Consider the following 23,782-nt stretch of genomic DNA (forward strand, 5'->3'; position numbering starts at 1 on the left):
CAATCCAGGCAGCAGACTGGAAAACACAAAATCCTCAGCATTGGTTCACAACTGACAATGTATATTAGGCGGGCCTAGACCTAAACTCAACTGATCACCTATAGACTGGAGGATAGAGGACCCTGTAGGTTTGCTTAGACTTTGTCTGTAGCCTATACCCCCCCCCCGAAACATATCAATGTTATCTTTACCAGAATATCATTGACTGTTATGTCATCCTATTTGTCTCTCAGACATAATGCCTGTAGTGGTTAGAAACAACAGAGAGGGTGAAAATCATATATCTTGTTAAAAATGTTCTAACCGGAGCACGTGTGTGTCAGGCCATCATTAATGCAGACGGCAAAAAGGAATTAGCCGGCCATGTTTGCTTATCATACTCTGCACAGCACCTCTCAAAATAAAAGCTGAGCATCGAAGTACATTTCCTTGTCTTTGCCCTTCAATGACCTACATAGGATCTGAATAGTCGCACCAAACAGGTTCGACAGTAAATTGGTAGTTATCGATTGATGTCGACCTATTCGGTGACTATAATATTTGTTATTCACATCCCTAGAGACTTATTTTGAAGAACCATCGGAGAACTTGGCAGGACAAGTCATCAACAAGTGCTCCGAGGCAAACTTTCAGGAAGCAATGCTCTACGCCTATCCTCTTCTTTTGCTCAACTAAACGGTGTACCCCTGTCCCCCTCTCTTTTGGGGCTCACAGGGGCTGTTTTGAGCCCGTTTTGCCCTCTGTTCCTGCCAGAACATCCGGATCCTCCAAGCCACCTGCCCCCACAGTCCCAGGCCAATATGATTAATGGCCCTCTGTCGGGACTCTCCATCCACTCAGCACATTGTTGAGAGGCTCTGAAACAGGACAACAGTTGCATCGCCTCTTCACACCGAGCCTAAGCCCTGCCTGTCAGTTCCCGGTTAAAGCACAGTTAACTGGACAGATTTACAGCTACTAACCAGCACTAGGTGAAGGCCTGTCTTGGTATAGGACCCCGATTAATCATGCAAATTTGATAGGTGCTTTTACAACAACGAACCAAAGGCCTACTGCACCAACAATGGCCCACATCCCGAAACCTACTGCTCTGCTGGTCATAAAGTTACCTTGCATTCAGTGTTCAAACATAAAATGTACCATATGACGTTTGTACTGTACTGAAGATTCATATTGTGAAAGTTGTCCAACATTTTGCCATTCCTTTGGCTTGACAGTTAACCGTTAAACTTCCCCAAGCGCCCAATAATGAAAGCTGGAGTACTGTTCCTAGAAAAAAGTTTGAACCCTTATTCCCCATTCGGACTGGGGCATTAATCCTATGAGGGTGCTAAGCGTTCCACCTTTCCCATGGACAGGAACAAATGAAAAGGTTGGGAGAAGTAGCAGACAGGACACCATCTCTCTAACGGAAACCCCCAGGTCTCGAGTTTTTGGCGCAATGGAAAATAAGTATTGTTCCTTAAGGGACAGCAGTTGTAAATTCCTGACAGGGTCAAACACCTGCTGTCCTTCAGGTCTGGGCCCACACAATGTTTCTCTGTGACATTCACAGTCAAAGAGTAAAAAGTCCCCCCTACCTATAAGTCCCTGTTATAGCACAGTGATGAATGAGAATCCACATGCTTTAAAGGGATGGGGATAAGCAAATATATAGGCAACTTCACAGAATGAATTTCAATAGCACACAATCTTATCGCATTGCATTATGGCATGGTGGTTGTCATCAATACTCAAGAAGAGTAGTGGATTTGGGGTTATAAATAGGCATTATATCAAGCATCAGGAAAATGATCAGGGTATTAACGGCTCTGACAACACCATCATTAGTAATTACTGGCTTTTTGAAATGAGCAATAAAAATGACTAAAACTGGGACTGAGAATATAACCCTCCCCTATCATAATCTCAGTCGCAAGCCCACAGCGTACTGGGGAAACACCAGGGACATGTAATGAAGTTCTCACAGTGGCTATTCCACAGGGTAAAATGTCTTCATGAGTAAACATATTTGTATACGTGACTGAGCGATATGAATTATGGCTCTTACTTGGCATTTGCCGACTGCATTCTGGCAGTTCAATTGGGTATGATATATGTGCGAATATCAGGTGGCAGAGGAGCGCAGGGGGCCTAAAGGGCACAGTCGGTTCCCACGTGCACAGACTACGGCCCTCAGAGGCCCGGCCACAGCTGCCTGAACACAGCTGTGTGGCCAAGACGGCACACACACTTGACCTTGAACTACGAGTGTGTGTGTGTTTCTACTTATTGATGGACGAGACTGTACAATGATGTACACGTATGGGGTGGTAGGCATTTCATAGATAAAGTAACACATAAATAACATTAATCCTTTACTAAAGAAACTAGGAAGAATATTTTTATTTAAAAAATTAAAATAACAAGCAGACCCTGATTTTAGCTTGTTAAGACACTTTATAAAATTATTTTCTGTCGCAAAAATGTAATTTCTTCAGCATCCACTTCCCAATTACCATTAAAGGGGATGAAATCATCATGAACATGAAGTGTTTTAGACAAAAATAACATGATTCAAACGTGCTCCCTTACCTAATTTTGCCACTCCTGCCAAAATTGTCTCTGCATTGTCCTTTGCTCAGGGGACAAGGAGGTAATTATTGAAAAGGTCAGTCTGCAAGTGATCAAATCATGGCTACGGCATTCACTCTACGCTTTCACTGCCATGCCCCCTAATATCAACCACTGGTGCCTTTCTGGTGATTCCAGTCAATTAGAGGTGTGCTTGTGAATTTCGTTAGTGTTTGGAAAAAAGAGAAAGAGCTGTCAGTCAAAGGGCGCTCTGGCTTTAGATCTTGTGGGTGTTGGAATCTCAGAACCTGTATTTGTAGGAATAAAAATGAGGGGATTTAGACTGACTGCTTTCTCTGCAGACCTGTCAAATCTGACCTTCGCAGTGAAGGAAAGGGGAGGAAGAAAAAAAAAAGATTTAAAGATTTAAAAAGCTGTGTCTGAGACTGACTTGTGCATTACAAAAGGTAGAAAAGATAGACCAAAAAAATACATATCTGAATGAATTGTGTTCACCCTGCTCTTTTCTTTCCTACTTCTCAGAGGTATAGTCGACCAATGTATAACCGTTAATATAAATCCACAGAATTATTCAACAGGGGATTGAGACAGATCTCTGTTTGATGTTAAACATAGATCATTTATAGAATACATCACTTCTCTGCCAATGTCAGGGGAGAGCTCTGATTGAATTTACACATCAAAACAATGCTTTGCATTTTTGGATGTTGTAAAACATCCACTGCCTATGGCTTCAATGAGCAGATATGGACAGCTCAACGTAATAGGCATTACCAAATTTGTCACAGGGCCAATTTGTCGCTATTAGTTACTTGTTTGTAATTCCAGTGTAGTGCGGGGATTACCCAACACATATCCACATGGTTATCCCTGTCATCACTGGTCTACTTACTGACCCAGATGTTCAATGACTAGGGGACAGCACTGGCAAACCATAACTCGAAAACCATGAGGCAATAAGGCAGACAAGGTTTCGAACCAGGCTTTGGAGTGAATATAGAACATTCAAATTTAACATGTAAATATGATCTACAATGACAGCTGAAGAAACTTAGAAAATGTCATACCCAAAAACAGCCAATAGCAACAAAATTGTATTTTTGTTACAGTAGTACTAATGACCTTTGGTAGACAAACTGCAATATTTGTGTTTTTATACACTACCGTTCAAAAGTTTGAGGTTATTTAGAAAAGTCCTTTTTTTGAAAGAAAAGCACATTTTTTGTCCATTAAAATAACAAATTGATCAGAAATACAGCATAGACATTGTTAATGTTGTAAATTACTATTGTAGCTGGAAACAGCTGATTTTTTAAAGGAATATCTACATAGGCGTACAGAGGTCCATTATCAGCAACCATCACTTGTGTTCCAATGGCACGTTGTGTTAACTGTTAAAAGGGTAATTGAGCATTAGAAAACTGTTTTGCAATTATGTGAGCGTAGCTGAAAACTGCTGTGCTCATTAAAGAAGCAATAAAACTGGCCTTCTTTAGACTAGTTGAGTAACTGGAGCATCAGCATTTGTGGGTTTGATTACAGGCTCAAAATGACCAGAAACAAAGACCTTTCTTCTGAAACTCATCAGTCTATTGTTGTTCTGAGAAATGAAGGCTATTCCATGCGAGAAATTGGCAAGAAACGTGAGATCTCGTGCAACGCTGTGGTCTTCTCCCGTCACAGAACAGAGCAAACTGGATCTAACCAGAATAGAAAGAGTGGGAGGCCCCGGTGCACAACTGAGCAAGAGGACAAGTACATTAGAGTATCTAGTTTGAGAAACAGATGCCTCACAAGTCCTCAACTGGCAGCTTCATTAAAGGGTACCCGCAAAACACCAATCTCAACGTCAACAGTGAAGCGGCGACTCTGGGATGCTGGCCTTCTAGGCAGAGTTGCAAAGAAAAAGCCATATCTCATAAAAGTCATGCTGTGATTTATTAGTGTTTGTATGATATATATTAAACAAAAAGGGGGAAAGTCTACCCTTTCGTTGTTTGCAAACAAGCAGTTAAAATCTAAAAGCCGTAGATGCAGATTGCAAATCTGTAGAAAGCACTCAATTATATGGGTCTAATGAGCTTAGTGATGGAAGATTAAGCATCAAAAACATCCCTTCCCAAGGAGATACAAGGCCTACTTCCTCTGGGGAAAAGAGAAGAGTGTGACGTGGTAAGGTGGGGTGGCAGAGGGGATTTGCATGGCATATGCTTAACCACTGGTCCAGGCTCCATAACCGTGTCCTCTGTTTGAAATAAAGATAAACCCTCTTTCCAGAAGATGTAGGGGGGAAAATTTCAGAAAGAGAGACAACACTTCCTTTCCCAGAACAATTTATAGCTCTGCTTGACAAGACTCCCTGCTATATTTACCCAACTTAAAATTGCAGATGATATACTTCCAGCTGCATTGTGCCATGGCACATGGCCCTGTCAATCACGCTAGGAGAACAGAACCTTTAACAACGGGGAGAAAGTGGCTGAGAAACCTTTCAGTACTAATCCACATTTTGTTCACTGGTTGCTTTTGTTGTTAGAGGAGCTAAGATACACAGTGTGAATGGAATTACTGGGCTTTCATTAAGCAGACAGCTGGGCCACTACAGCCCACCCGGAATAATTCGTACAGAAATATTGGTTGGGCGGGTGTGGTGGCAGGGGACTTAGCTTGTGTTTGTGTTGCCGCAAAACAAAAACACATTGATCAGTCTGTCAAATACAGAGTTGGGCTTTGGCCTGGTTATGTGATCTGCTTTTATTTAGGCTTTCATCGCTCACCAGGACAAGGACATACCATGTCAGAGAGCCAAATATGCACAAGATTGGGGGTTAGGGAGGCAATAACAGCTTTTAACCCCCCTAATGTTTGCCCATTGCAAATTTCATATCAAACCTCATGAGTACCAAAAAAAAAGAACTATAATCAAGTCAGTCTGCTCAAACTCAAATGGAAGTCACAACATGGGATAACAAAAAAAATGTTTAGTCCATTAGAATATTCCAGAAAGGCAACTTGAGCTAAACTACTTCTGTAAACTAACTGGCAACCAAGAGAATACATCAGTTACCTCTTCAGAATCAAAGTAGATAAACATAATATAACACTTGTTCCCCAAATGCTAGCTGTGGACTACTAACAAGGCCTTTGGTGTTCTGAGAGGGGTTGGGGGGGGATGAAAAAGCGTGGCAGATTCCTCCCAGGCCCCTGGCGCAGCCGTGCCTGTCCATCTCGAGGCAGTGGCATTCCCTGGAGGATGCGCTACGTCTGGAGGGGGCTGAGACCATGGCTGCAGGGTCCATGTGTTCCATCTCTCCACTAGCTGCTACTGTGGCTGGGGATGGGGCTGCCAGGAATCCCATTGCACAAGCATGACGGCACAAAGGCTTGACCGCAGGGTTAGCTCACCCGGTGACCATCAGCTAGCACCCCTCCATTAAAACGCACAACAGAGCCACTCCAAATGATCAATCACAACAGACGGTGATAGAGGTCAGGGGTTCTAGTGGGGTTGTTGCATGCAAACCCTATATGGCACTAGAGATACCATAAACGTTTACTAGAGATACAATTGGCTGACGTTCATTTTTTTATAACTTTAAAACGCAACTTGCCATCCCATGCCTTAAAAAGTCAATTAGAGTAGGGAAAACTAAATCACTTCTAGACAAGTGAACTCAGGACAGCCAGAATAAACAGATTCCAAGTATTTTCTATGTCAAGTATTTCCAAACTATAAACCAAAGATGTGACTTTCCTAACTAAACTCAGCAAAAAAAGAAACGTCCTCTCACTGTCAACTGCATTTATTTTCAGCAAACTTAACATGTGTAAATATTTGTATGAACATAAGATTCAACAACTGAGACAAACTGAGTTCTACGGACATGTGACTAACAGAAATTGAATAATGTGTTCCTGAACAAAGGGGGGGGGGTTAAAAAGTAACAGTATCTGGTGTGGCCCCCAGCTGCATTAAGTACTGCAGTGCATCTCCTCCTCATGGACTGCATCAGATTTGCCAGTTCTTGCTGTGAGATGTTACCCCACTCTTCCACTAAGGCACCTGCAAGTTCTCTGACATTTCTGGGGGGAATGGCCCTAGCCCTCACCCTCCGATCCAACACGTCCCAGACATGCTCAATGGGATTGAGGTCCGGGTTCTTCACTGGCCATGGCAGAACACTGACATTCCTGTCTTGCAGGAAATCATGCACAGAACGAGCAGTATGGCTGGTGGCATTGTCATGCTGGAGGGTCATGTCAGGATGAGCCTGCAGGAAGGGTACCACATGAGAGAGGATGTCGTCTTCCCTGTAACGCACAGCGTTGAGATTGCTTGCAATGACAACAAGCTCAGTCCGATGATGCTGTGACACACCAGCCCAGACCATGACGGACCCTCCACCTCCAAATCCATCCCGCTCCAGAGTACAGGCCTTGGTTTAACGCTCATTCCTTCGATGATAAGCGCGAATCCGACCATCACCCCAGGTGAGACAAAACCGCGACTCGTCAGTGAAGAGCACTTTTTGTCAGTCCTGTCTGGTCCAGCGACAGTGGGTTTGTGCCCGTAGGCGACGTTGTTGCCAGTGATGTCTGGTGAGGACCTGCCTTACAACAGGCCTACAAGCCCTCAGTTGTTGTTACATGCCCTCATGTTGTTACATGTGGTCTGCCACTGGGAGGATGATCAGCTGTCCGTCCTGTCTCCCTGTAGCACTGTCTTAGGCATCTCACAGTACAGACATTGCAATGTATTGCCCTGGCCACATCTGCAGTCCTCATGCCTCCTTTCAGCATGCCTAAGACACATTCATGCAGATGAGCAGGGACCCTGGGCATCTTTCTTTTGGTGTTTTTCAGAGTCAGTAGAAATGCCTCTTTAGTGTCCTAAGTTCATAACGACCGTTCCACATGTGCATGTTCATTAATTGTTTATGGCTCATGGAACAAGCATGGGAAACAGTGTTTAAACCCTTTACAATAAAGTTTGGTGAAGTTATTTGGATTTTATGAATTATCTTTGAAAGACAGAGTCCTGGAAAAAGGGGGTTTCTTTTTTTGCTGCGTTTATGAATTAATGAAGAGAGATGAGTAAAGCCACACATACACCACTCACAGTGCATGAACAGACTTGCATGGCCGCCACCTGCTGACCTTATCCATGAGACTCTCAATTACAAACACACCTGTGAAGATACAATACTTTGTAGGCCCTCTAGGGCACCTTGAACAGAGGACTTCATACAACATTTTGTGTCTTATCCATCACTCAAAATATTTGTAAAGAAACTGATTGTTGAAAGTGTAAACATGTTCTTACTCAATTGACCTGGTAAAACAGGGGTTTAAATTAAAATACAAAAAAAAAAAACATTGCTCCATTAAGATTCAGGATACCAAAACTTGAATTTACATTAGGATAACTTAGTAGACAAGAGAAAAGTGAAATGTAAAGAAGTGAAATGATGAAGGTCATGTCCTCTAATTCTGCCAAGAAACCTCAGATGTCACTGTAGTGGAATAGGCAGTGGACTAGACTAACCAACCTAGTAATGTGAAACAACCTCCTTTACTCAGCAAAGTGTATGAGATTAAACATTTTCATATGCATCATGTTGGCGCCAAAGCAAAATGGCATCATGAAATGTTTGTTGCCAACATGAAGGATAGTTTGCCAAACTCCATAGGCCTATACCTCTGGACAAGGTTTATTCCACCAGCATTGTATATCAAGATGAGCAGGATCGGACGGAGCGAACACGTGCTGAGGATGCCTAAAGAAAGTTGCTCTCAGATGAACACCTCCGGGAAAGCACAAGCGAGGCAGGCCAAAGAACGTGACAATGGACAGTGGTGGCTGAGCTGGAAGAGAGGAGTCTCATGGGACAGGGCACCAACTGCGGCCTAAGACTCCAGTTGAAGATTGTTGCGGCATTATGTCCAACCCGGAATAAAGAGGACTAAGAATTAAAGTATAAAACATTTGTATGTCTGAGTACAAGGAGAAAATTGCCCTGTAGAGGAAATATATTTGACAGTAATAGTACATATTAAGTATGGTCACAACCAAAATCAAGGAAATCCAACACAGAGTATATTAAATGTTTTACTGAATTGAGTGTTGTGAGAAGAACTCAGGAGGTACCAGTGTCTTGAAGTGTTGAGCATCTTCCCCTCCTTGAGCAGAGAAGAACACTTGCACAACTTAGCGTAACATTTACCTTCGCCGTCTTGTTCATAATGAGGCACTTGGATAAAAGACGAACAAACAGTGATATCGTTTCAAATGGGACTTCTAAAAATGATTAAGCTGAGTAGTCCCCCGCAGTAAGACATTGGGAGAGATAATATTGACAAACTTGAAAGGCCAGCCCATTTCTCTGTGGAAATCTGCTGCACACCTGATTAAATATGTTCTTACTCTTCAGGCAGGAGAAGGCACTTTGTGATAATCTGAATGTGTTTAGCCTCATGGTCCCGACTGACTGAGGTTTATTCATGTAATGTATTGGCGGAGGGAAAATTGAAAATCTGGCTTTCATTTTAAGCTGGTCTTCTTCCATGGACAATGGCAATGATAGTCGTTCTAGTATAACGAACAATTGCTATAAACTTAAAATACTTTCATGCGTTATCATCTCCTCTGTATCTGCATAATAATGTAAGTATGAAATGCTGTTGGGGAGGAAATAAGAGAGAGAAGATTTGCAAAGAGGGCTAGTCAGGAATTAGTAAAGGAGACTGCTGCAGGTATCTATTTGCGTGTGGGATGACAATTTAGAGATAGGGACTTACCTTGGATATCCACTAATATTCTGTAGTTCTATAGAAAAAAAAAGGCCAAATATACACTGCACCATGTACTGTGCTTGCCATTATTAGGTTATTACCTTTCATATTGTTGAGAATCTCTTTCAGGTGGCTGAAACTGTTAAGCAATGGATCTTGTTCCTCATCCTGTACAACAATAAAACAAACAGTACTGGCATCAACAAAAACTTAAGCATGAGAGGACATTGAAGCTCAAAGTGAAACTACTCCATTCAAATGCTGTAGATTTGACCAAATTAACACATTGCCTACAATTTTAACGCAATTACTTTTTTTTCTACTCAGAGTAGCTGCCTATGTAGACTTAAGGTATTAAAGTATTTATGACGATTAGGCCTTAACACTACACAAAAAAACAATGGCAGCACTATGAAAACTATTTCTGCATATCTCTTCGTTTTAATCTTCCTTCCTCTTGTACCAAGTCTGAAACTCATTCCTTGAGCAGGTAGTTCGACAATTAAAAAAGCTCAACTAAACTGTTGTCTTATATGAAACTAAGCCTTGATTGAGAAATACTATTTTGTTACAAAAATGTCTTTAACAAGACAAAACAACTTACCAAAGGAGTATGGGTATTCCACCTTGAATTCCTCTTGATGGCACCTACAACAGTACAGATCTCCCCTTGGACAATGTATATATTCTTGTCCACCATCCTGAAACCTGAAAAGACACAAAAAAAAATGGATATACATTTTCAGTAGGCTTACTTCTTACTAAAGCAAGTAAATTAATTCATGTAAAATTGCTTGGTAGTCAAGGACCAGCCAGTCAATGGAACTGTCTTAACTGAAATATTTTATCCTACAGCTAAAATCATCATAAAAGCAGCTGTTCTCTGGACACCGCCTCAGACAAATCGGGCAAGCCGAACATTGGTAATATTTGAATAGCAGTTTCTCCATGTACCTTAAAATGGTTGGATTAACCGTTAAGCAGGCCAGAGAAAGGTACTGTAGAAAGATAATATTGTGTGTCTGCAGGGAAATGTTATTTGACTATTGAGACTGAGAGGTCATACGGCGGCAGCATTCTGTTCAAATTCATGATAGGCAGATTCAAAATAATAAGAGATGAATGGTAAAGGGTGGTTGGAGTGCTGAAATGCCAGCATTGATAGGCTTAGACTCAGGTGACTTAAATGCAAACAGAAATGTATTATCACTTGTTTCAAAAGTGTTAACTCTCTGTCACAACACATTTAGTGAGGATATAGCAGATTGTGTGGCTCAGTAGAAGAACATAAGATTTGCTTTGGTCCTCCAAGGTCTGACTTCACACATAGAGCCATTGCTTGAATCAAAATATGGGCCTGAAGTTGTAAGAATGTAGGTAGCTAGATTAGTCAATTTAAATGTAAAATATACCATACAGCGTACAGTTGCTATTGATATGTGGCTTAGGCCATCACCTGTGGCTTAGGCCATTTCCACATTGTGATGTGCTACTGCCTGACTTTAAAATGTAAATTAATATTTTGTGTCACTGACCTACACAAAATAGCCCATAATGTCGAAGTGGAATTATGTTTTTAGAGATGTTTAAAAATGAAATGCTGAAATGTATTATGTAATTGTTATCGCAAGCCTAATAAGTTGCATGGACTCAGTGTGTGTAATAATGGCATTTAACATGATTATTGAATGACTTACTCAAATTTGTAACCCACACATACAACTACCTTAAAGGTCCCTCAGTCGAGCAGTGAATTTCAAACACAGACTCAACCACAAAGACCAGCAAGGTTTTCCAATGCCTCACAAAGGGCACCTGGGTAAAAATAAAAAAGCAGACATTGAATATCCCTGAGCGTAGTGAAGTTACTAATTACACTTTGGATGGTGTATCAATACACCTAGTCACTAGAAAGATACAAGCGCCCTTCCAACTCAGTTGACGGAGAGGAAGGAAACCGCTCAGGGATTTCACCATGAGGAAATTGGTGACTTTAAAACAGTTAGAGTTAAATTGCTGTGAGAAAACAGAGGATTGATCAACATTGTAGTTACTCCACAATACTAACCTAAACGACAGAGTGAAAAGAAGTAAGCCTGTACATAATACAAAGTTTCCTTAACATGCATCCTGCTTCAAATAAGGCACTAAATTAAAACAGCAACATTTGTGGCATAGAAATTCACTTTATGTTTGGGGCAAATCCATTATCACTGAGTACCACTTTATATTTTCAAGTTTGGTGGTGGCTGTGTCATGTTATTGGTATGCTTGTCATCGGCATTTAAAGGATAAAAATAAACTGAATAAAGCTAAGCACAGGCAAAAACCTTGAGGAAAACCTGGTTTAGTCTGCTTTCCAACAGACACTGGGAGACAAATTCACCTAAAACACAAGGCCGAATATAAACTGTTGTTGATTACCAATACCACATTGAATGTTCCTAATGGACTAGTGGTAGTTGACTTAAATCAATGTGTTGTACTAATGTATTTTCTGTTATGGAAAACTATAGTTACACTTCCCTGTTCACTCCATTGAAGCAAAAAAAACACTTGCCTTTCAATATAAAAATGTGACCACCATCAATATACAGCAGGACTCACCTGCTCCTGCTTTCTCCCGTTGTGCTTTTTACAAACAAGCACGTGATTAGCTCAACTGTTCTGGGGAACTATGGTAAGCTTCATAATGTGATAATGTGAATTGAAGAACACAATCTGCTTCATCTCCTAACGTATTGCACAAGTTGACTGCAGGTATTTACTTAAAAAGGTAGCTACAAATATTCAAATGTGTTGAAAAACGTCAAATAAATCGTTTCAACGGTATGGAAAACCCATCTAGTGGCAATTTCCAAATACCCTGGTATACAGTATATACAGTATACTGCCCAAGCCTAGTTTTAAACCATTTCACCTGCGTTTTATATTGAAAGTCAGTGGTTTTTGCTTCAATAGAGTGATATGGGGTGTGCAACCATCATTTTTCTTCACGCAAAAGACATTAGTGCAGGGTTCTCCAGCCCTGTTCCTGGAGAGATACCATCCTGTATTGTAGGTTTTTGCTCCAACTCCAGTTGTAACTAACCTGAATCAGCTTATCAACAGCTAATTATTAGAATCAGGTGTGATAGATTTGGGTTGAAGTGAAAATTTACAGGACAGTAGCTCTCCAGGAAGAGGGTTGGAGAGTCCTGCATCAGTGCAACACATTTGTCAGAAAATCATTTTCATCAGATAACAGAAGAGCAAAGCTATTTGGCGTAAGTAAATTAGCTTACAATGAGAAAGGTATTTTTTGAAAAAAACTTTGGTAAAACTACACCTGAGGAAAGTAAAAGAGAAAAGTAGCCCACACATCAGTCAGAGGCTGTCTTCATGATCTAATGAGGAAGGCAAAGATATTTCATCTGAGTTGAGAAGTGCAACTGAAGCACGAAGTCGATTTTTACATCCATTGAGAATGTTCAAATACGTTGAGGAATTATTGTCAATCTTTCCAACTGTTTCTTTTTCGATAACCACTTAGCGTGAAAAGGAAAAATGTAATGCTCTGATCCAGTGGAATAAAATAGGCCTACCTGATTACTTCTTATCCCTTGCGCAAATAGACTAAAACGGTGTCTGTCCCGAGCTCACTGGCAAGGGAAACTGAGGGCCCATAATATATTGTACAATGTAGCAAGGAGCTTCAGGCTGGACCCAAGATAATAGTTGATACAATGTTTAAAGTTTGGCTACATGGCCTGTCCACAACAATGTGATTTTAAGGACATTTATGTTGTTGTTTTTTTAAATCAGGTTATTTTCTACCTGTAGGCTGCAATGTTATCATTTGTTGGCAATATTATTTTACGTTTCTATCATTTTCATTTAGATAGAATTTTGATTAACCATATGACAATGATTTTGCGATACAAAGACGATATAAAATAAGTGAAACTGTTCCACAAAAATGTGCATTTGAAAACCATAACTGGCATGCAGATCGATAAATTGGCATTCCACATGAGAAAGTTTGCAGACTCCTCGTGTAGCCTATTACGGGCCACTTCAGAAGAGTAATGGAAGAATCTGAGCGAGTGGTAGGAGGATTGTCAGGAAAGTTTAATTTTTTTATTTTCTTCTGGTAATCTGGTTATCTCTGGCTCCCTAGAGTAATTTGTGTCTTATTTCATCAAACAGAGAGCTTAACGCATCAGACAAGCTCAATGCATATATAGTTGATTTTATTAAGACATAGGGTGTCTATAACAGTGCATTTGGAAAGTATTCAGACCCATTGACATTTATGTTACAGCCTTATTCTAAAATTAAATGTTTAAAAAAAATACCCCATAATGACAAAGCAAAGAGGTTTTTAGAATGTTTAGCAAATGTAACAAATAGAAAACTGAAATATCACATTAACAAAACTATTCAGACCCATTACTCAGTACTTTGAACTATTCATGGCAGCGATTACAGCCGAGTCTTCTTGGGTATGCCGCTACAAGCTTGGCACACCTGTATTTGGCGAGTTTCTCCCATGATTCTCTGCAGATCCTCTTAAGCTCTGTCAGGTTGGATGGAGAGCATCGCTGCACAGCTATTTTCAAGTCTCTCCAGAGATGTTCGATTGGGTTCAAGTCCGGGCTCTGGCTGGGCTACTCAAGGACATTGAGACGTGTCCTGAAGCCACTCCTGTGTTGTCTTGGCTGTGTGCTTAGGGTCGTTGTCCTGTGAGGAGGTGAACCGTCGCCCAAGTCTGAGGAGCTGAGCGCTCTGGAGCAGGATCAAGGATCTCTGTACTTTGCTCTGTTCATCTTTCCCTCGATCCTGACTAGTCTCCCAGTCCCTGCCGCTGACAAAAATGCCAGCAGCATCATGCTGCCACCACTATGCTTCACCGCAGGGACGGTGCCAGGTTTCCTCCAGATGTGACACTTGGCATTCAGGCCAAAGAGTTCAATCTTGGTTTCATCAGACCAGAGAATCTTGTTTCTCATGGTCAAAGTCATTTAGGTGCCTTTTGGCAAACTCAAAGCGGATTGTCATGTGCCTTTCACTGAGGAGTGGCTTCCATCTGGCAACTCTACCATGAAGGCCTGAAAAAAAGCTGCAGAGAGGGTTGTATTCCGGAAGGTTCTCCCATCTCCACAGAGGAACTCTGGAGCTCTGTCAGAGTGACCATCGGGTTCTTGGTCACCTCCCTGACCAAGGCCCTTCTCCCCCGATTGCTCAGTTTGGCCGGGCGGCCAGCTCAAACTTCATCCATTTAAGAATGGGGCGGAAGGTAGCCTAGTGGATAGGCCAGTAACAGTTGGGCCAGTAACTGAAAGGTTGCTGGATCGAATCCCCGAGCTGACAAGGTAAAAATCTGTCGTTCTGCCCCTGAACAAGGCAGTTAACCCACTGTTCCCTGGTAGGCCGTCAATGAAATAAGAATTTGTTCTTAAAACCTGTTGGGGCTAGGGGGCAGTATTTTCACTTTTGGATGAAAAGCGTGCCCAGAGTAAACTGCCTCCTACTCTTTCCCAGATGGGAATATATGCATATTATTATTAATGGTGGATAGAAAACACTCAGAAGTTTCTAAAACTGTTTGAATTATGTCTGTGAGTATAACAGAACTCATATGGCAGACAAAAACCTGAGAAGAAATCCAAACAGGAAGTGAGAACTCAATTTTGAAAACAGTGCCATTTGATGTCCATCTTAGATATGGATGAGCATGCACTTCCTAGGGCTTCCACAAGATGTCACTGTCTTTAGATTCTGGTTGTATGATTCTACTATAAAGGAGGGGCTCAAATTAGCTCTTTGAGTGGGTGGTCTGGCAGAAAGCCTCGGTCTCATTGCGCGCGGTCACGAGAGAGTGTTCTTGCGTTCCAATTAGTTTCTTCAGACAATGAAATTCTCCGGTTGGAACCTTATTGCTGATTAATGTTTAAAACATCCTAAATATACTGTCAAATGTGGGACCTTAAATACAGGTGTGTGCCCTACCAAATCATGTCCAATCAAATGAATTTACCCACAGGTGCAATTAAGTTGTAGAAACATCTCAAGGATGATCAATGGAAACAGGATGCACCCGAGCTCAATTTCGAGTCTCAGAGCAATTTTTGTCAGACAGCCCTAGAATCCTGACTGAAGCCAAGCAGAATTTACAATAAGAAGCACTTTATGTTACAAAACGCAGCAAGATATTTTTTCTGCATTCTCTCTTTCATTTTCTGAGTGAAAAACCCAAAACCCTGCGTTAACGCGACCCCTGACAATACGTGGCTGCTCTTCCATGTCATTTCAGCAAGCCATCACACCCACCATCTCCGGTTGTTCTGAAATCGTTTCTGTTGTTAGAAACACCAGATTAGCATTCCTGCAACATTTAGTTGAAATATGTCTAAAATCATCTAAGTAACCATTGAGGTACACAATCCATTTTTAGATACTTTAGGATGATTTTGACATGAAGCTTTAAAATGCTAACATACAGTTGAAGTCGGAAGTCTACATACACTTAGGTTGGAGTCATTAAAACTCGTTTTTCAACCACTCCACAAAATGCTTGTTAACAAACTATAGTTTTAGCAAGTCAGTTAGGGCATCTTCTTTGTGCATGACAAGTCATTTTTCAGAAAACTCCAGAAAATTATGTCATGGCTTTAGAAGCTTCTGATAGGCTAATTGACATCATTTGGGTCAATTGGAGACATACCTGTGGATGTATTTCAAGGCCTACCTTCAAACTCAGTGCCTCATTGCTTGACATCATGGACAAATCAAAAGAAAATCAGCCAAGACCTCAGAAAATACATTGTAGACCTGTAAGTCTGGTTCATCCTTGGGAGCAAATCCAAACGCCTGAAGGTAACACGTTCATCTGTACAAACAATAGTATGCATGTATAAACACCATGGGACCACGCAGCAGTCATACAGCTCAGGAAAGAGACGCGTTCTGTCTCCTAGAGATGAACGTACTGGTGTGAAAAGTGCAAATCAATCCAAGAACAGCAACAAAGGACCTTGTGAAGATGCTGGAGGTAGCAGATACAAAGGTATCTATATCCAGAGTAAAACGAGTCCTATATCAACATAACCTGAAAGGCCGCACAACAAGGAAGAAGCCACTGCTCCAAAATCGCAATAAAAAAGCCAGACTACGGTTTGCAACTGCACATGGGGACAAAGATCGTACTTTTTGGAGAAATGTCCTCTGGTCTGATGAAACAAAAAAATAACTATTTGGCCATAATGACCATGGAGGAAAAGGGGGTAAGCTTGCAAGCCGAAGAACACCATCCCAACCGTGAAGCATGGGGGTGGAAGCATCATGTTGTGGTGGTGCTCTGCTGCAGGAGGGACTGGTGCACTTCACAAAATAGATGGCTGCATGAGGAAATAAAATTATGTGGATATATTGAAGCAACATCTCAAGACATCAGTCAGGAAGTTAAAGCTAGGTCGCAAATGGGTCTTCCAAAAGGACAATTACCCCAAGCATACTTCCAAAGTTGGCTTAAGGACAACAAAGTCAAGGTATTGGAGTGAAAAAAAAACATGGGTGGCTTTGACCATATCTTTGGATTCCTCATGTCTAAATCATGCCAGGTGTGGCATATCAAGAAGCTGATTAAACAGCATGATCATTACAAAAGTCTGGAATAAAGCCCTTTTGGGTGGGCCTGGCACTAAATAATGTTGCAGGAATGCAAATTGTATCTGTTTCTAACAATCAGTTTCAGAATAATCAGAGATGGTGTCAAAATAATCTTGTGCTTAATGAGGTAGAACAACCCATTTACCATTAAACCCTAAGAAACCCAATACTACTACAATTGCAAAACACTATGCCGATATGGACAACCCCATCAAGAGGATCCTCCTGGATCATGTATTTTGGGAGAGAGTGGTAAGCAGCCTGAAACCTATAGCAGTAGCCATTGCACGGATTTAGGGAGACAATGCCATCCTGTCTGATGTTCAGACTCTGCTTGCAGACGTAAAAGAAGAAGTACGTACTGCCCGGCCCACATCACTGTTATATACACGGCAGCGTACATGTTGGACCGCAAGTATGCTGGCAAGAGCATCCTGTCTGGTGCAGATATCAACAAGGCCTATGGTGTCATCACTACCGTGTCTCGCCACCTTGGCCTGGATAAGGGCATGGTTCTTGGCAGTCTGGCGAAGTACATTTCCAAGCAAAGGCTTTGGGATGGAGATGCAATATGGCAGTCACGCCAACATATCTCATCAGCCACCTGGTGGAAGGAATTTGGTGGATCTGAGGCTCTTCCCCCTGTTGCTTACATCATCCTCCAAATCCCACCAACATCAGACGCCTCAGAGTGCAACTGGTCCTTGTTTGGGAACACACACACCAAAGTGCACAACAGGCAGACCAATACAAGGGTTGAAAAATAGGTGGCCAATAGGGCAAATTAGGATTTCTGAGCATGACAACGAGCCATCCTCAACAAGGTTGGAAAGTGACAGTGTAGATGAGGAATCAGAGTCTGATGTTCAAGATATTCAAGAAGTGGACATTGAGGAGGTCCAGGGAGAAGACATGGAAGCCTGAGAGGAAGACAACAAACAATTTAGTTTCTGGACTATCATTTTATGTTGAAAACATTTTTGGGAGATGTGATGGAACATTTGTTGTTCAGCGAAATCATCCCATGTGAAGAGTCAACTCATTTAATTAAAGTTAAATTCGTAACGAAATTGTTTAAATTTATTTTGGAAGGATTTCATCATTTGCAATTATGTATACTTATGATAAGGTAAAATGTTTAAGTTTCTGTCTCCATATGATATGGTAAATATATCCAATGCAAAAAACATCTAAATTTAAATTGTATTAATGATCATTTGTTTTTATTCCCGTTAATTCCCACGGAGAGTTTCCACCTCTGAATATTCCCCAAAATGGTCAACCCTACTTATGACCGAAAATCACTTCTGGACATCTGAACAGCAATTATTCAACCCGAAATGGACAAAGATTTTTTTCTTTAACGAATCCCGACGAAGGATATAACGGCTTTCTCGGGAACGGGGCCAAATCCCCATCATTTGCAAAGACGGAGAAAAGGGTTCTGGAGGTCAGGCTGCCTTTGAAAATTCATAGACGAGTGAGTAAACCCCCTCTACCATAAGTCCTATTAGCCAACGTGCAATCATTGGATAACAAGATGGATGAGCGCCGATCCAGGATATCCTATAAACGAGACATTAAAAACTGTAATACCTTACGTTTCATCGAGTCGTGGCTGAACGACATGGATAACATACCACTGGCGGGGTACTCGGCCCATCTGCAAGATAGAACAGCTGCCTCCAGTAAGACGAGGGATGACATCTAATATTAAGCAAGTCTAAAGGTTTTGCTCGCCTGAGGTAGAGTCTCTCATGATAAGCTGTGGACCACACTATTTACCAAGAGTTTTCATCTATATTCTTTGTAGCGGTCTACATACCATCACAAACCGATGCTGGCACTAAGACCACAATCAATGAGCTGTACAGCCGTGGCCAAAAGTTTTGACAATGACACAAATATTCATTTTCATAAAGTCTGCTGCCTCAGTTTGTATAATGGCAATTTGCATATACTGCAGAATGTTATGAAGAGTGATCAGATGAATTGCAATTAATTGCAAAGTCCCTCTTTGCCATGCAAATGAACTGAATCCCAATCAAACATTTCCACTGCATTTCAGCCCTGCAACAAAAGGACCAGCTGACATCATGTCAGTGATTCTCTCGTTACACATGTGCGAGTGTTGACGAGGACAAGGCTGGAGATCACTCTGTCATGCTGATTGAGTTCGAATAACAGACTGGAAGCTTTAAATGGAGGGTGGTGCTTGGAATCATTGTTCTTCCTCTGTCAATCATGGTTATGAGCCGTCATCATTGCTTTGCACAAAAAGGGCTTCACAGGCAAGGATATTGCTGCCAGTAAGATTGCAGCTAAATCAACCATTTATTGGATCATCAAGAACTTTAAGGAGAGCGGTTAAATTGTTGTGAAAAAGGCTTCAGGGCACCCAAGAAAGTCCAGCAAGCGCCAGGACCGTCTCCTAAAGTTGATTCAGCTGCGGGATCGGGGCACCACAGTACAGAGCTTGCTCAGGAATAGCAGCATACAGGTGTGAGTTCAGCAGACAGGTGTGAGTGCATCTGCACGCAGTGAGGCGTAGACCTTTGGAGGACTGCTGAGGACTGGGGTAAAGTCATTTTCTCTGATGAATCCCCTTTGCGATTGTTTGCTGCATCTGGAAAAAAGCTTGTCCAGAGAAGACAAGGTGGGCGCTACCATCAGTCCTGTGTCATGCCAACAGTAAAGCATCCTGAGACCATTCATGTGTGGGGTTGCTTCTCAGCCAAGGGAGTGGGCTCACTCACAATTTTTCCTAAGAACACAGCCATGAATAAAGAATGGTACCAACACATTCTCCGAGACAACTTCTCCCAACCATCCAGGAACAGTTTGGTGACGAACAATGCATTTTCCAGCATTATGGAGCACCTTGCAATAAGACAAAAGTGATAACTAAGTGGCTTGGGGAACAAAACATTATTTTGGGTCCATGGCAAGGAAACTCCCCAGACCTTAATCCCATTGAGAACTTGTGGTCAATCCTCAAGAGAATTCTGACAAACTCCAAGCATTGATTATGCAAGAATGGGCTGCCATCAGTCAGGATGTGGCCCAGAAGTTAATTGACAGCATGCCAGGGCAGATTGCAGAGGTCTTGAAAAAGAAGGGTATTGACTATTTTCATCAACTTCATGTAATTGTCAAAAAAAAGCCTTTGACACTTATGAAATTCTTGTAATTATACTTCAGTATTCCATAGTAACATCTGACAATAATATCTAAAGATCCTGAAGCAGTAAACTTTGTGCAAATTAATATTTGTCATTCTCAAAACTTTTGGCCACGACTGTATTTGGCCATAAGCAAACAGGAAAACAATAATCTAGAAGCGGCGCTCCTAGTGTCTGGGGACTTTAATGCAGGGAAATTTAAATCAGTTGTACCTAATATCAACCAGCATGTTAAATGTTCAACCAGAGGGGGAAAAAGTCTAGACCACCTTTACTCCACACACAGAGACACGTACAAAGCTCTCCCTCGCCCTAATGGCAAATCTGACCATAATTCTATCCTCCTGATTTCGGCTCACAAGCAAAAACTAAACCAGGAAGTACCAGTGACTCGCTCAATAAGGAAGTGGTCAGAGGACGCAGATGCTAAGCTACAGGACTGTTTTGCTAGCACAGACTGGAATATGTTCCAGGATACTTCCGATGGCATTGAGGAGTACACTACATCAGTCCCTGCCTTCATCAATAAGTGCACTGATGACGTCGTCCCCATACGTACATACCCCAAACAGAAGCCATGGATTACAGGCAACATCCACACTGAGCTAAAGGGTAGTTTTAGATTAACTAACTTCAAAGTAATGACTCGGGATGTCGGGTTTGATACGAAAGCTTCTTTTTTAGTAATAATACTTGTTCACGTTACATTTAACAACTTTGTTTTGGTACAGAGCCATGCAGGTAAGATGCTGTCGGAAAGTCAGCCACAATCACTGCACCTGCACATAATTGGCGCGTTCTCTCTCGTTCCTCTCGCAAGGCATTCTGGGACTTGCAGTCAAAAAGCGTAATTCAACACAACCCAATACAATTACATATGCAAATAAATCTAAATAAATATATTTAGATACAGCTCAAAGAATAAACTTAAACATTAACTCTGTAACACATTAAAGTTACAACAGGTAGAGCTGCCGCTTTCAAGGAGAGGGACGCTAACCCGGAAGCTTTTAAGAAATCCCGCTATGCCCTCCGACGAACCATCAAACAGGCAAAGCGTCAATACAGGACTAAGATTGAATCCTACTACACCGGCTCTGACGCTCTTCAGATGTGGCAGGGCTTGCAAACTATTAAGGACTACAAAGGGAAGCACTGCCGCGAGCTGCCCAGTGATGCAAGTCTACCATACAAGCTAAATAACTTCTATACTCGCTTCAATGCCAGCAACACTGAAGCATGCATGAGAGCATCAGCTGTTCCAGAAAACTGTGTAATCACGCTCTCCAAAGTGGGTGGGGTTATATCCTTCCTGTTTGGCCCTGTCCGGGGGTGTCCTCGGATGGGGCCACAGTGTCTCCTGACCCCTCCTGTCTCAGCCTCCAGTATTTATGCTGCAGTAGTTTATGTGTCGGGGGGCTAGGGTCAGTTTGTTATATCTGGAGTACTTCTCCTGTCCTATTCGGTGTCCTGGGTGAATCTAAGTGTGCGTTCTCTAATTCTCTCCTTCTCTCTTTCTCTCTCTCGGAGGACCTGAGCCCTAGGACCATGCCCCAGGACTACCTGACATGATGACTCCTTGCTGTCCCCAGTCCACCTGGCCGTGCTGCTGCTCCAGTTTCAACTGTTCTGCCTTATTATTATTCGACCATGCTGGTCATTTATGAACATTTGAACATCTTGGCCATGTTCTGTTATAATCTCCACCCGGCACAGCCAGAATGAGGACTGGCCATCCCACATATGCTCTCTCTAATTCTCTCTTTCTTTCTCTCTCTCGGAGGACCTGAGACCTAGGACCATGCCCCAGGAATACCTGACATGATGACTCCTTGCTGTCCCCAGTCCACCTGACTGTGCTGCTGCTCCAGTTTCAACTGTTCTGCCTTATTATTATTCGACCATGCTGGTAATTTATGAACATTTGAACATCTTGACCATGTTCTGTTATAATCTCCACCCGGCACAGCCAGAAGAGGACTGGCCACCCCACATAGCCTGGTTCCTCTCTAGGTTTCTTCCTAGGTTTTGGCCTTTCTAGGGAGTTTTTCCTAGCCACCGTGCTTCTACACCTGCATTACTTGCTGTTTGGGGTTTTAGGCTGGGTTTCTGTACAGCAATTTGAGATATCAGCTGATGTACGAAGAGCTATATAAATAAATTTGATTTGATTTGATCTCCATAGCCAATGTGAGTAAAAACTTTAAACAGGCTAACATTCACAAGGCCAGACGGATTACCAGGACGTGTACTCCGAGCATGCTCTGACCAACTGGCAAGTGTCTTCACTGACATTTTCAACCTGTCCCTGACCAAGTCTGTAATACCAACATGTTTCAAGCAGACCACCATATACCCTGTGCCCAAGAACACCAAGGTAACCTGCTTCAATGACTACAGACTCATAGCAATCACATCCGTAGCCATTTAGTGCTTTGAAAGTCTGGTCATGGCTCACAACACCCTTATCACAGAAACCCTAGACCCATTCCAATTTGCATACCACCCCAACAGAGCCACAGATGATCTAATCTCTATTGCACTTCACACTGCCCTTTCACACCTTTCACAGTTGGTAAGGGTAGGTAACAACATCTGCCATTCTGATCTTCAACACAGGGGCCCCTCAGGTGCGTGCCCAGTTAACCTCCTGTACTCCCTGTTCCCCCACGACTGCATAGCCAAGTACGACTCCAACACCATCAAGTTTTCCGATGACACAACTGATCACTGACAACGATGAGACAGCCTATGGGGAGGTCAGAGAACTGAAAGTGTGGTGCCAGGGTAACAACCTCTCCCTCAACGTGAGCAAGACAAAGGAGATGATTGTAGACTACAGAAAAAGGAGGACCGAGCACACCCCCATTCTCATCCATGAGGCTGTAATGGAGCAGGTTGAGAGCTTCAAGTTCCTTGGTGTCCACATCACCAACAAACTATCATGGTCCAAACACACCAAGACAGTCATGAAGAGGGCACAACAATGCCTATTCCCCCTCGGGAGACTGAAAAGATTTGGTATGGATCCCCAGATCCTCAAAAAAGTATACAGCTGCACCGTCCAGAGCATCCTGACGGGGGGCATCACCGCCTGGTATGGCAACTGCTCAGCCTCTGACCGCAAGGCACTACAGAGGGTAGTGCATACGGCCCAGTACATCACTGGGGCCAAACTTCCTGCCATCCAGGACCTCTATACCAGGCAGTGTCGGAGGAAGGCCTCAAAACTTGCCAATGCCCCCAAACAATTGCCAAGGACTCCAACCACCCTAGTCATAGACTGCTCTCTCTGCTACCACATGGCAAGCGGTACCGGAGTGCTAAGTCTAGGTCAAAGGGCTTCTTAATAAGGATCGGACACTTTTTTTTTTATTGTCTAAAATGACACTCAAATCTAACTGCCTGTAGCAAATGGTATATTCTTGATGCCATTTCAAAGGAAAGACACTAAAGTTTGTTGAAATGTGAAATTAATGTAGGAGAATATAACATTAGATCTGGTAAAATATAAGATTTTTCTTTGTTTTCTTGTGTTTCTTTTTTCATCATTTTCGAAATGCAAGATTAAGGTCACACTATTA

General features: G+C 42.2%; 1 protein-coding gene across 11 annotated transcripts in view; it reads right to left on the minus strand.

The window, feature by feature from the left end:
* LOC139381611 (Golgi-specific brefeldin A-resistance guanine nucleotide exchange factor 1-like) overlaps positions 1–23,782 on the minus strand; it is a 115,387-nt gene that overhangs the window by 87,720 nt on the left and 3,885 nt on the right. For 8 of the 11 annotated variants that reach the window (XM_071125273.1, XM_071125270.1, XM_071125271.1 and 5 more), the window contains exons 2-3: positions 9,971–10,074; positions 9,468–9,534 (exon numbers count right to left, since the gene is read on the minus strand). In XM_071125273.1, coding sequence (XP_070981374.1) covers positions 9,468–9,534; positions 9,971–10,074 — 171 coding nt within the window. Of the gene's footprint in view, positions 1–9,467; positions 9,535–9,970; positions 10,075–11,092; positions 11,182–23,782 lie in introns of all 11 variants that reach the window. The other 3 variants (XM_071125272.1, XM_071125274.1, XM_071125269.1) reach the window with 1 other exon arrangement.

The sequence above is a fragment of the Oncorhynchus clarkii genome, chromosome 23 (assembly GCF_045791955.1).
Source record: "Oncorhynchus clarkii lewisi isolate Uvic-CL-2024 chromosome 23, UVic_Ocla_1.0, whole genome shotgun sequence".
NCBI classification, from domain to species: Eukaryota; Metazoa; Chordata; class Actinopteri; order Salmoniformes; family Salmonidae; genus Oncorhynchus; species Oncorhynchus clarkii.